Here is a 12,338-nt window from a genome sequence, read left to right as displayed (position 1 = left end):
GCTCCCCTACAGAAAGATTAGGCTGTTGGATGAACATCATAAGATTATTTGTTTCAGATTATGCAAGCATTGATGTTAAGAATTATTTCCATGATATAAAACGTGCAATTTCGGTATTTATATCTCACACAAGCATTTGGCTTATGAAAATTAATATTTTTCACAGATAATGAAGAATAGAGATGGAGTTGCTGCTGCCCTGGGACATGTATGCTGTACTTTTGTGTAGATATTGTAAAGATGTTCTTTTTCAGAAGACTTGGGTTTTGTAATAAAACTTAATAAGTGTTTTTAAAATAAAATAGTTATGTTTTTCTCAAGCTATTGTCTCCAAATTGATTTATAGAAAAAAAAAAAAGAGGCCTGGATGAGCGTTAGGACTCATCGGCCGGTCACGATGACTCGACACAAGTTCCTAGAGTCGGGGTCGTGACAAGAGTGTAGAAATCAATTTCCTAAGTAATAATACAAAAAGGAAATGGTAAAAGTAGGAATTCATCAACTATAGTCGATTTGGTTTCGAAATGGGACAATATTTTTGGGATGACGAGAAATGATAGCTAGGACCAAAAAATGAGACGGATAGAGTAAAATTTTATAGAGAAAGCTACAGTACACGTAGGTATGCTGTAAAAGTTTTACTTATTTTTTAGCGTATATTAGTCCTTTTTTTAGCGTATATTATGTATTTTGTGTGAAAACTTTATATCCATCTCAAAATCAATTGGCAATGAGTGGAGAAGTCCCAAATGTTATTAAGTGATCACTCATTCCACTCCCAAACAATGTGAGACTCTATTTCCTTAACATTTTGTACCTTATAAATATATGTATATTATATACTCCCTCTATCCCAAATTATTGGTCCTCTTTACTATTTGGGACTTCTCAAAAAATTGGCTATGTCTTTTAATTTATAATATTTTTTATATCAAATATAGATCTTATTTGATAGATCTAAATTAATCCTATTAAACAAAGTTTTCAAAATCATAAATTCTTTTTTTGTAGATTGTGATATATAGACAATTGTTTGAGTGATACAAAACGTGAAATAGGACCCAGAATATGAGACGGATGGAGTATTTTTTTTTTTGGCAATTGATAATGCCAAAACCAATATTGTTCCTGCCAAAACCAAAAGTATTACTTTCAAAACATTAATTGTAGCTCCTTGTAGAATTATTTGACATCACTAACTGTGCAACATCATCTTTTTTTAACAAAACTACCCCTTAAAGCTCTTTGGGACAATTTTATCATTGTTTTGAGGTTTTCAATTGCTTTGGTGATTAATCTCGAAGCTTCAACACCTAGGTTGGCTTGCCATTTGGATCTTGCTTTATTTTAATCAATCAAATACATGTGGATTGTTTCTATATAAAAAATAAAAAATGCATGTGGATTTAAGGAATTGCTTTGGTGATTAATCTCGAAGCTTCAACACCTAGGTTGGCTTGCCATTTGGATCTTGCTCTATTTTAATCAATCAAATACATGTGGATTGTTTCTATATAAAAAATAAAAAATGCATGTGGATTTAAGGACTGGGTTGGCCTAAAAATAAGCCAGATTATTTTTTGTCTCTAATCAAATTATTTTCACATTTGTTAGTTTTGAGTCAATTTTTTTTAATTTTTTTTATAGATTATTGGTTCGTCTATACAAGAGGAATGTAAAAAGTAAAGACTATTATCATAATCTTAAAAAAATTCATTAAAGATAAAAATATTCCAAAAGACTTTTTGGATTATTTTTCTTTCTTTAAAAAAAATAATTCGGTTCATCATTTTTTAAGTCAGAGTGCATTTGCCTTTTGGTTGGATGGATGACGCTTTTGAGGTAAATTTTTTATTTTTTGTCAGCATAGTTTTTTGGATCGTGTTTGTCGTAATTTTGATATTTCATCAGTTTTTTTTTGGTAGTAATTAAGGTTTCTGTTTCAAAAGATATTTGAACTTTAAAACCATAGCCTGTAGGCCCTGTACTACTACTCCTACACAAAGTTTCAAACAGGTACTCACGTGTTCACATTCCCTCACCAATCGCCATCATACCATACGATCTACTTTTTTTTTTTTTTTTTTCTTTTTTTGACAATACATAAATTATGAGAGTCTATGAGATAACTAATAAGCCTATTATAGGGTAGAAAAAAAAAAGAAAAAAAAAAGTCATCTAAGGAAAGAATACTCTGCAGGTGGAAAGATTCGAACTCCTATCCTTCTAGGGAGATGTAAGAGTCTTAGCCAACTGAGCTGGATTCATTGGTTCTATATGAGGACTTATCAAATCCCTTTTTTTCTTTCTTTCTCTCCCTAAACTACTACCCTCTTATTGAGATGTAAGAGTTTTAGTCAACTGAGCTAGATCCGTTGGTTCCATATGAGAGGTACTTATCAAATCCCTTTCTTTTTTTCTTTTTGAGAAGATTGATGCCTTGTTCGGGTGATTTTTGGAAAAAAATTTCAATTCAAAAAATACTCATTATTCATACTTTTAATCATTATTTTTCACTCATTATTTTTATCTCCAATCATTATTCTTATTTCCCTTTTTGTCTCTCTCCACTTATTACTCATACTTCTAATTATTATTCTATTTTCCTCTCCACTCATAACCCAGAAAACCCAGTTGGAATTAAGTCAAGTCAAAGATGAGAAGCGCCAGCAAATGTGACCCAACACTCTGGAACTTCTCATTGACCGATATATATATATATATATATATATATATATATATAAAATTAGCTTTTTAAAGGGTGTTCTTACCGTATTATAATGCAAACGTTTCATTTTCTCCTCTTTTCCCACCAAATTTTGATGATCTGAGCCGCTCAATATGTTCAGAAAGTAATTTGAAGGGTACTAGCAAGAAATCAAAAAAAAAAAAAAATAGGAAGGGCTTCTTCCAAGCAATTTTTATCTGAACCGTTCGATAAAAAATAAACAAAAATTGCTTGGATGAAGCCATTTCTGGTCCTTTTTTTTTGCTAATTTCTTGCAAGTACCCTTAAAATCACGTTTTAAACATATTAAGCGGCTCAAATTATTGCAAATTGGTCGGCAAAGGGGCGTCCTCACTTTAATACGATAAGTGCGCCATTACAAGAAGTTTTGTGTATTTATATATACATATATATACACATCTATCAATACCGACAGAAGCTGCACCTCGATCTTTCTTTGGGCTCGTTTTTCTCTCCGGTTTGACGTCCTCGTAACCTGTTTCTTGCTTCCATTTTACTTCAACCCTTGCGTTTACATTTCCTTGTCCGCAGCTGATTCTGTTAGTTGAACATATCATAGAATTCGTAGTTTCTTTTCCTTAGTGAACCATCGTAATCTGGGTTTTTGTTGTTGTACCTTTCGTTGCTAGTTGGAGCTGTTGTTTTACTGGGGTTTCGTTTTTCATCCGATTTATGGATGGTTTTCCTTATTTGAACACGGCATACGAGTTCAATCCCAATTTGGGTTCATCCTATTCAGATCACCACTAATCTGGGTTTTTGTTGTTGTTTTAATTTTCGTTGCTATTTGGAGCTGTTGTTTTGTTAGGGTTTCGATCTTCGATTTCATTTATGGAGGGTTTTACTTATTTGAATGACGAATACGAATTCAATCCCAATTTGGGTTCATCCTATTCAGATCACCACGAATTCGATCTTCCCTATCCTGTTTCTGACCATGGAATTGGTGATATACCGTTTTTGAATGGCTTCGATGAGGAGGAGGAAAATGACTTCTCTGATGCCGTTCTCAAATACATAAACCAGGTGTTAATGGAAGATGATGACGATGACGATGTGGAAGATAAGTCCACTCTTCATGTCGCTGAGAAGTCCTTATACAATGTTCTTGTCAATAGAAATGAAAATCACCCCTCACCAAGTCAACCTCTTTATCCACATCACGATGCTAGTGTTTCATTTAGTACTAGTAATTTTAGTTTGCTATCTGGGGGAGGGGTAGAGGAAACTAAGAGGGTAATACTAGGTTCTGATTATGAGATTGTCGATTTTGACAACAATCAGTTAGCGGATCACGAGGGAAAGAAAAAGGTTTTGGAGGGGAAGAAAGAGTTAGGTGATTTGATGAGAGGAAGAAAGAGTCATCATCATGACGATGAGGATGATTTAGAAGGGAGAAGTAACAAGCAGTTGGCGGTTTCTGCTGAAGAGTCGGTTTTACATGAGTTGTTTGATAGGGTACTGTTCTTTGATGCTGAGGAGGATGAGTCTTCATTGAACTCAATTGATGGATATGGTGGAGGTACTAAGAAAAGGGTTAGCAAAAAGGAAGCTGTAGATATGAGGAGCCTCCTAATTGAATGCATGAATTCGATTGCGAGTAGTGATCACAAGAGAGCAGATGAGCTACTGAAGCAGATAGGGAAGCGTTCTTCTCCTTCGGGCAATTCATCTCAAAGGTTGGCGCATTGCTTTGCCAATGCCCTTGAAGCACGCTTGGCAGGTACGGGTAACATGATATACAAAGAACTTGCTGCCAAAAACGTGATAACTTCTGATGCTTTGAGGGCTTACAAAATGTATATGTCAACGTTCCCTTTCTTGAAGACATCGAATTACTTTGTAACCCAAACTAGTTTAAAAATAGCAGAGAAAGCAACCACCCTTCACTATATTCATTTCGAAATAATGCACGGCATTCAACTCCCTCCTCTTATTCAAAGCCTCTCGAGAAGGCCAGGAGGGCCCCCTAAGCTTCGTGTCACTGCAATAGACTTCCCCCAGCCGGGTTTCCGCCCGGCTGCAGTGGCTGAGGAGACGGGACATCGCCTAGAAAACTATTGCAAGAGGCTTAACGTTCCGTTTGAGTACAATTTCATTGTGCGAAAATGGGAAACTATTCGTCTTGAGGAACTCAAACTCCAGAAGGATGAGGTGGTGGTTGTTAACTCTTTTTACAAGTTCCACAGCCTACTTGACGACACAATTTTGGAGAATAGTCCCAGGGACGCGGTCTTGGACTTGATTAAGAGAATTAGGCCAGATGTTTTCATCCATGGAGTAGGTAATGGGGGCTTCAATTCCCCATTTTTTGACTCGCGGTTTCGTGAGGCTCTCTTCTATTTCTCTGCACTGTTTGAGATGTTTGAGGCCTGTGTGCCACGTGAAAATCCCGAAAGGATGAAGTTTGAGACGGATATATATGGGAAGGAGATTATGAATGTGATTGCTTGTGAAGGGTTAGAAAGGGTTGAAAGGCCAGAGACTTACAAGCAGTGGCATGTTAGAACACTGAGGGCTGGATTTCGGCAACTTCCACTGAACCAGGAGATTACGAAGAAAATAAAAGCTAAGGTGAAATCAAGTTATAACAAGAACTTTCTTGTGGATGAGGCTAGCGATTGGATGTTGCAGGGGTGGAAAGGGCGAGTCATCTTTGCTCTCTCCTGCTGGAAAGCAGCCTAGGAGTTTAAGCTGTCCATTTTTTTTTTATACATGTTTCCCTTCTTGTTTAGATGTATGCCCTGTGATTTCGCGGCGGCGGTTCTTAGAGATAGTTGGGCTTTTAGCCTTGTCTATAATGTAGTACACATTTTTAGCTTTACCTTAATACAAGGATAGAAATTACAGAATAGCATGTTCGGTTCTTTCCTTGTTTTTGTTCGAAATGCGATGATCGAATTGCACCATCTCTGAAATGGGCAAATTCTTATTTTCTTCTGAATATGTCAGAAAATTTGAAATATTAAGGTGATGAATGTGTGATTAGAAGGTCTTATCAGTAGATTTTCTGGTATACTCTGTCCAATTGTAGGTAGCAACAGATTATATGATTCTGGTCAGTACCTTTCATGGGAAAATAGTCCAACAAGAAGAGCTGTTTGATAGCAGGGGATGCTGGACAATGTAATTCTTATCCTTTCTTTGGACTGCTCTTCATCTCTCTGAGTTTACCTGTATGCAGGTTAATAAATAAGATACAGATGCAGCCTGCATATGTTCATATTCTTAGCAGGCTGCTGTTCAATAATTATATACTCCATCTGTTTTGATTTGGGGTATTATAGCAGATATGGTGGTCTTTGTTATTTTGCTTGAGTTGTTGCGCCGTTGGTTTTAGCCGCTTTTCATCTGCAGTCTTGTTTCTAATACTGCATTCATGGAATGATGGCTTAACGGAATGGTGAGTGTTCAAATTCTTAACAGGCTGCTGTTTTCGCTTGCAACTGACAGTACGATATTACCAGAGGCAGTGGTCATTGTTTGAGTTGTTTATCTGATGGTTTAGTAGCTTTTCATTCTTTTTTTTTGGGTTTTGTTTTACCAGCACCATTCTCGTTACTATCACGGAATTGTCGTTTTTATTTTCTGTCTGTGTCCTATGGTATTGATCAACTGGAGGTCATGAACACATGTTTTGCCAATGAGTATTCCAGTACTGTGAAAGGCCTTCAAAGTCAAATGCAATGATTTCTGCAATTCCGTACAGAATTCTGCTAGTGGAGCCAGACCCTTGAGCACTTCCATTTCAAGTCATGGTTTTATCTGTCTGTCTCATTGAATTGCCGAAACCTGAGTAACTTGGCTCCATCTCGGTTTCCCGCCCAAGCAACACTGCCCGTTTGTTTATGGAACTTACAGTGATCACAGTAGTAGCAACTGCGCTACAATGAACAAACTTACTGTAATCAAATGGTAGATTTCTGGTGGGCAGCCCCGTCTTCTTTGCTTCCAAATGTATTTGATCAGTTCTCTCTTTTATCTTTTGAACAGCAAGTATTTGATCAGTTCTACAGGCTATCGATTATTAGGTTGTGCGAAAAATGAGAGTTTGGCAACATTGACAAAATTCGAGGATGGGTTTTTATTTTATTTTATGTATCTTCCTTCACTATTACTCCATTATCATGCTGGTTGCTGGCAAAAGCATTAACATCAGGGCAATTTTTTGACATATCTTGTACTAGGTATCTATTCCGTTTGACCAAAAAATAAAAAAATGCACTAGGTACTGTTTGGATATCCACAATAAAATAAAGTCCCAATCCACCAACTTTTTAGGTATAGCGTAGTGAAAAGCATAAGGGATACTATTTTTTCTAATTTTTTTTTTTTTTCATGTTCTCTTTCCTCCCCCTCTTCTCTCTCCCATAGGGCTGCAAATGAGCCCGCTCCAAACTTTGTTGTATTTGAGCTCAGCTCATTTATTAAATAGCGAAAATTTCGAGTTCAAGCTCAGCTTGATTGTAAATGAGCCGAGTTTGATTCATTTGCTAAATGAGCATTTATACAACAGCTGAGCCTATTTTTTTTTAGTCCACCGAAGCTTTTCAATGTTAAACTCAGCTCGTTTTACTAGACGAGTCCAAAACTTAAATTTGGCTTAATTACTAAACCAGTCGAACTAAGCCCTACCAAATTGAGCCTTACGAGCAGCTTAATTTGTTTGCAACTCTTACTCTCTCGTAAAACTAATCGTACTAAAACTATAAAGGCAAAAGATAGAAAGACAACGCAATTTTTATTTTTATTTTTATGAAGTGGTAGTTACTAATCCCTCCGTCCCTTTTTTAGAGTCTAGTATTTCATTTTGGGTTGTCCCTTAATAAGTATCCATTTTATAAAGTTAGTGGGTAAAAGTTAGTATATTGTCTATTTTGTCCCTAAAAGTAGATTCCATTTTGAAAAGTTAGTGAGTAAAAGTGTAATGATGATGGGTAAGTAGGGAAAGTAAAGGAAAAAATTGATGTGAAAGGTATAATGATGATGTCTTTTTAATAAGTTGGAGTTACGAAGCAGGACATTTAAAAAGGGACGGAGAGAGTATTAAAATACATTTAAAATCCTTGAAATGTTCAAACAACCATTGACTAAAATATGAAATAACCAATTAGTTTATTTGCACACGCCACTTATTACTACTTTTTGATCTCTCAAATTCTCTCTCTCTCTCTCTCTCTCTCTCTTTTTGATTTTCCGCTTAGTGGGTCTAGAAAATATTCTTTAGGGCTGTTTTGTAAAGAAGAAGTTAAGGAGTTCAATTGCGATTGTACAAAATATTTTTAGATAATTCGGATTGAAAACTAATTATGATCGATTATAATTGATTGTGATTAACTTTTATCCGATAAAATTTTATTAAAATTTGAACTGTCCAAAATCAAAATAGACGTGCGAGATTGAACAGCTCCGAGGCACGTCAAAAATACAATCACAAGTGGGACACGTAGCTAGTGTTTTCTTTTTGTCTTTCTTTGGCTCGTTTTTCCGTTCTCTTTGTGCCTTGCTCGCTGACCCAATAAGAAGAGAAACAAAACAAAAAGAAGAAAATCCAAAAACCAGTCTGTGCCATCCAGGTTCTACTTAAGCTTTCTCCGATTTTATTCATACGTATATATATCGAATCATGGGTATTTTTTCAGTTTGTCTGAATTTAGCTGTGTTCGTGTACTCTGGAGTCGACTGATTTTCTTCTTGTTCTTGCCCATTGAAATTGAGCCTCTCTGAGTTTAGAACCCTGCATGACTCTGTTCTTTTTTAGTGAAATTTTGTGCACTTTGGAGTTGATGGATGAACTTTTGAAAGGATTCCAATATCCTAGGTCAGTAAATTTGTTCGGGTTTGACCAAATATTGGTTCCTTCGTCATCTGATCACACCCTAGTAGTAAACGGACTCGAATTCAGTGACCCAATTCCAAATCATCCGAGTCAGACTAATTTAGCGGAGGAGAACAATGTAAGCCAAGATGTACTCAATTACATAAGACAGATGCTTATGGAAGATGATGATGATGATGATGACTGGCAAAATCGGTCCGGTTTGATTCAGGACAGCTTGGCTCTCCGAGCAGCTGAGAAATCCTTGTATGATGTCCTTCATAACCCACCAAGTGTACATGAGAATGCCGAGAGCCCGGATGATGATTTCACTAGGACCAGCAGTAGCCTTGGTTTTGATAGTTCTGCATGTGTTGACAATATTAAAGATTCCAACTTGATTGGCTATCAGTATACGCTTGGATATTGTCGTGTCCATCGTAACTCGGACTACGTTGTTCAGTCTAGAGCTGGGCAACAGACACGAGACACGATAACACGACACGAACCAAACACGAAGTTAGCGGGTTAGGGTTGAACATTTCTGACACGAAACACGAAAATGACACGACTCGAGAACACGAATTCTAAATGGGTCGGGTTCGGGTTGAACACGCGAGACATGAAATTGACACGACCAACACGGTTACGAATCTGTGTCACCCATTTTCACGAATATATATACATAATATATGGTATATCTGCAATTCTATATAGAGTTAGGCAACAGACACGATAACACGACACGAACCGGACACGAAGTTAACGGGTTAGGGTTGAGCATTTCTGACACGAAACACGAAAATGACACGACTCGAGAAACACGAAATCTAAATGGGTTGGGTTAGGGTTGGATGATTTGTGACACGAACCCGACTGACACGATACGAACACGACCCGACACGACCTGTTACCCAGGTCTAGTTCAGTCTGATACGACAGCGTTTGGTTCTTCGAGTGTTTTTCATGGTACAGTGGACTCTCTTGTTAGTTCGTTTCAGGTTTTAGATCCATCAAAGGTGGAGCAAGCCAGCTCGCGGTTTACAATCGTCTTCCCATCGGAAAAACATGAGAATTACATCTTAGAGCGAAATGAAAAGACTCCATGGGTACTGGCCGAGGCTGAGAAGAATTTGGGGGAACACTTAATGTGTCGATCAAGGGGAACGAAGATAATTAGTGGATTATCTTTGTACTTACATTTTCGGATGCCACACAACTGAGTCTGTGGTGTGATTAGCTGATAATTATAGACCAACGTAATACAAAGCTGAGATATGGGATATGTACTATAATACATAAGTGGTTGTTTCACAATTCCAAGAACTCTAATTTTTGAATGCTGATGTGAGATTCTATTAAGCGTATCAATTATAGGTAGTAGAAGGCCATTATAATTGCGAGACTAAACTATGTGGAATGTTTGTGTAGGGGTGTGGAAGAGAGATGTCATTTGAATATTCAAGTGGGGATTTGGATTCAGATAAAATCGATGTCGAATTACAGAAAACGGGTATTGAAGAGGATAAGGTTGAGGACCCCAACGAAGCCGACAAAGTTGCCCCTAATGAAGAAGACAAAGTTGAGGTTTCTAAAATGGGAATGGAATTTTTTTCCCTTGATGAGATGCATGGTTACTACTCAAGATATGCCAGGAAAAATGGTTTTTCAGTGATCAAAAGGAATGTAAAGAGGGGAGCTAACAGGAAATTTACGTGTCTAACATTAGCTTGTAGTCATGCTGGAAAGCCGAAGAGAAACTAGCAACCCCGTGAAGCTGTGACCACAAACAAAGTCAGAATGCAAAGCAGGACCTAATGCAGTTTGTTGCTCCAATAGAAGTTGGAAGTTGAATTCCTTGGTACTCAACCATAATCACGAGATGAATCCGAGCAAATGCCGGTTTTACAACTCCAATAGGGTATTGAATACATTTGTGAAAAGGAGTCTTGAAATTAATGATGTGGCTGGAATTAGGATCAACAAAAAGTTTACTTCATTATTGGTTGAGGAGGGGTATGAGAAGTTGGGATTCTCAGAACAGGATTGTAGGTATCATCTTCCTGAATTTCGGCGGTTGAAGCGTAAGGAAGGAGATGCAACTGCCGTGCACAATTACTTTGGCAAAATGCAGCTTATAACTCTTAGCTTTTACTATGCCATGGATGTGAATGAAAAGGGTTGATTGCAAAATGTATTTTGGGCCGATGCAAGAAGTATGGTGGAACTTCAAGATGCTATTATAAAAACTGTGGGACTACGTGAAGTTCAACAAAGTCCAAGATGCAATGATTGTTAAAGTTCAAGATGCTAGAAATCTTTTTTGTGTGTTTGGGTTAAGGTGGATACCATTCCTCTTGGGGGACAGATAAAAGTCCAAGATACTAAGATGGTGGTAGTTCAAGATGTTAGAAGCCATTATTTTTTGTTTTGTTGGCTTCTAAGTAGCTAATTTTTTTGAAAAACTGAAATGAATATGTTCCCTGTAGATTTCTTGCACATGACCTTAAGCTTTTGCTTGTCTCTCTCCATCTTTAATACTCCTACTTTTTAATTTTCAAATTATTTTTCTCTCCATGATCAAGAATAATTATTTTTCTCTCCTTTTGATTGTTCTCTAAGTGGGACAGGTGGCTAGAGTTTTCTTTTCCTCTTTGGTGAAAAGTATATGATTTGGGGCACCGTCGCGGCGCATGGTGTCCCAACGTCCTTATCCACTACATATTTTTTGGAATCCACACAATAAATGAGTTTGACATGTTTTACTGAGTTTCAACTTTTTTTTTTCTTTCTCCGGTAAATGTATTGAGTTTCAGCTTGTTTCTCCAATAATTGTAGCGGGAGGAATCTAAGAAGCACGGACGTGCTAGTGGCCTCATGTATCCGTGTCCGACACGTTTTGGTGACGGACACGACACAATACTCTCTGAACACGTGTTTGCCTAAATACTTGTCCAATATTTTATTATATTTAATTTTCCCAGAAGGATTGTATTTGTGGATACATGTCCCAATGTCCATGTTCCGTATCTGTGCTTCTAAGAGAGGAATGCACAAGACGAACGTCGACATCGCTTCCAGAATTCCAAATGGCCTTTGCACTACCGTGAATGGCAAATCTGCTCCTGTATACACTCGGTGATGTATGAAATAGGAAAATTATTCAATACGGAATATTTCCAGTGTACACTCCCTCCCCTCACATAATATGTGGGGTCCCAAGCGCCACATCTTATGTGGGGGAAGGGAGTATCCACCTAGAGTACTGAATAATTACCCTACGAAATATTGAAGGGTTGGCAACCGTATGAGAATAGTAGGATTGAAAGAAAAAGGGAAACAGAAAGAGGAGAAGATGTTTCTTTGGTTTTGCTCTTTGGATAAATAAAGTAGGCTGTGAGTCTGGTGAGTCATAAGTTGGAATGTCTGGTGATTTTTTTCTGCAAAGTCAGGCAATTTCTTCTGTGAATTCTATCTTGTTCCCATGGCTTCAACAATTATTAACTTCTGCTCTTTTATTTTAGCAAGTGATATGCACTTCTTTCCCACCACCAAATCATCAATAGAAATTCTGAGACATAAGGTCAAAACTTAACTGCAAATTTATTCTGGTCCCCTTTGAATGGGCATTGGATAAAAAGGGTCAAGTGGTTTCTTAATTCAAGTTACTAGTATTTGTTTTTAAAATCAGAATTTTTCTTTTATGTTTGCAACGCATTAGGTACTCATTAGATATCCAAAATAAAAAGGATGGAGGATCCTTTATACTGA

The 12,338-nt window shown here is 37.2% G+C and overlaps 1 protein-coding gene and 1 long non-coding RNA gene across 2 annotated transcripts; both read left to right on the top strand.

Annotated features, from left to right (window-relative positions):
* The first annotated feature begins 3,149 nt into the window (after positions 1 to 3,149).
* LOC131314700 (uncharacterized) lies at positions 3,150 to 6,468 on the top strand. The gene is made up of 2 exons (XR_009196476.1): positions 3,150 to 3,206; positions 5,784 to 6,468. It is a non-coding gene; the product is annotated as an uncharacterized LOC131314700 (long non-coding RNA).
* On the top strand, positions 3,157 to 5,606 carry LOC131314699 (scarecrow-like protein 14). Its single transcript, XM_058343525.1, has one exon. The coding sequence runs from the start codon at positions 3,581 to 3,583 to the stop codon at positions 5,432 to 5,434; it is 1,854 nt and encodes a 617-aa protein (XP_058199508.1). The 5' UTR covers positions 3,157 to 3,580; the 3' UTR covers positions 5,435 to 5,606.
* Positions 6,469 to 12,338: the final 5,870 nt, after the last annotated feature.

Source organism: Rhododendron vialii, chromosome 13a (assembly GCF_030253575.1).
Source record: "Rhododendron vialii isolate Sample 1 chromosome 13a, ASM3025357v1".
NCBI lineage: Eukaryota > Viridiplantae > Streptophyta > Magnoliopsida > Ericales > Ericaceae > Rhododendron > Rhododendron vialii.
The sequence above is the reverse complement of the archived record's forward strand: the minus strand, read 5'-3'. Positions and strand labels throughout refer to the sequence as shown.

Excerpts from the sequence above, each read along its gene's own strand:
- LOC131314699 (XM_058343525.1), top strand. The coding sequence starts at position 3,581 with ATGGAGGGTTTTACTTATTTGAATGACGAATACGAATTCAATCCCAAT.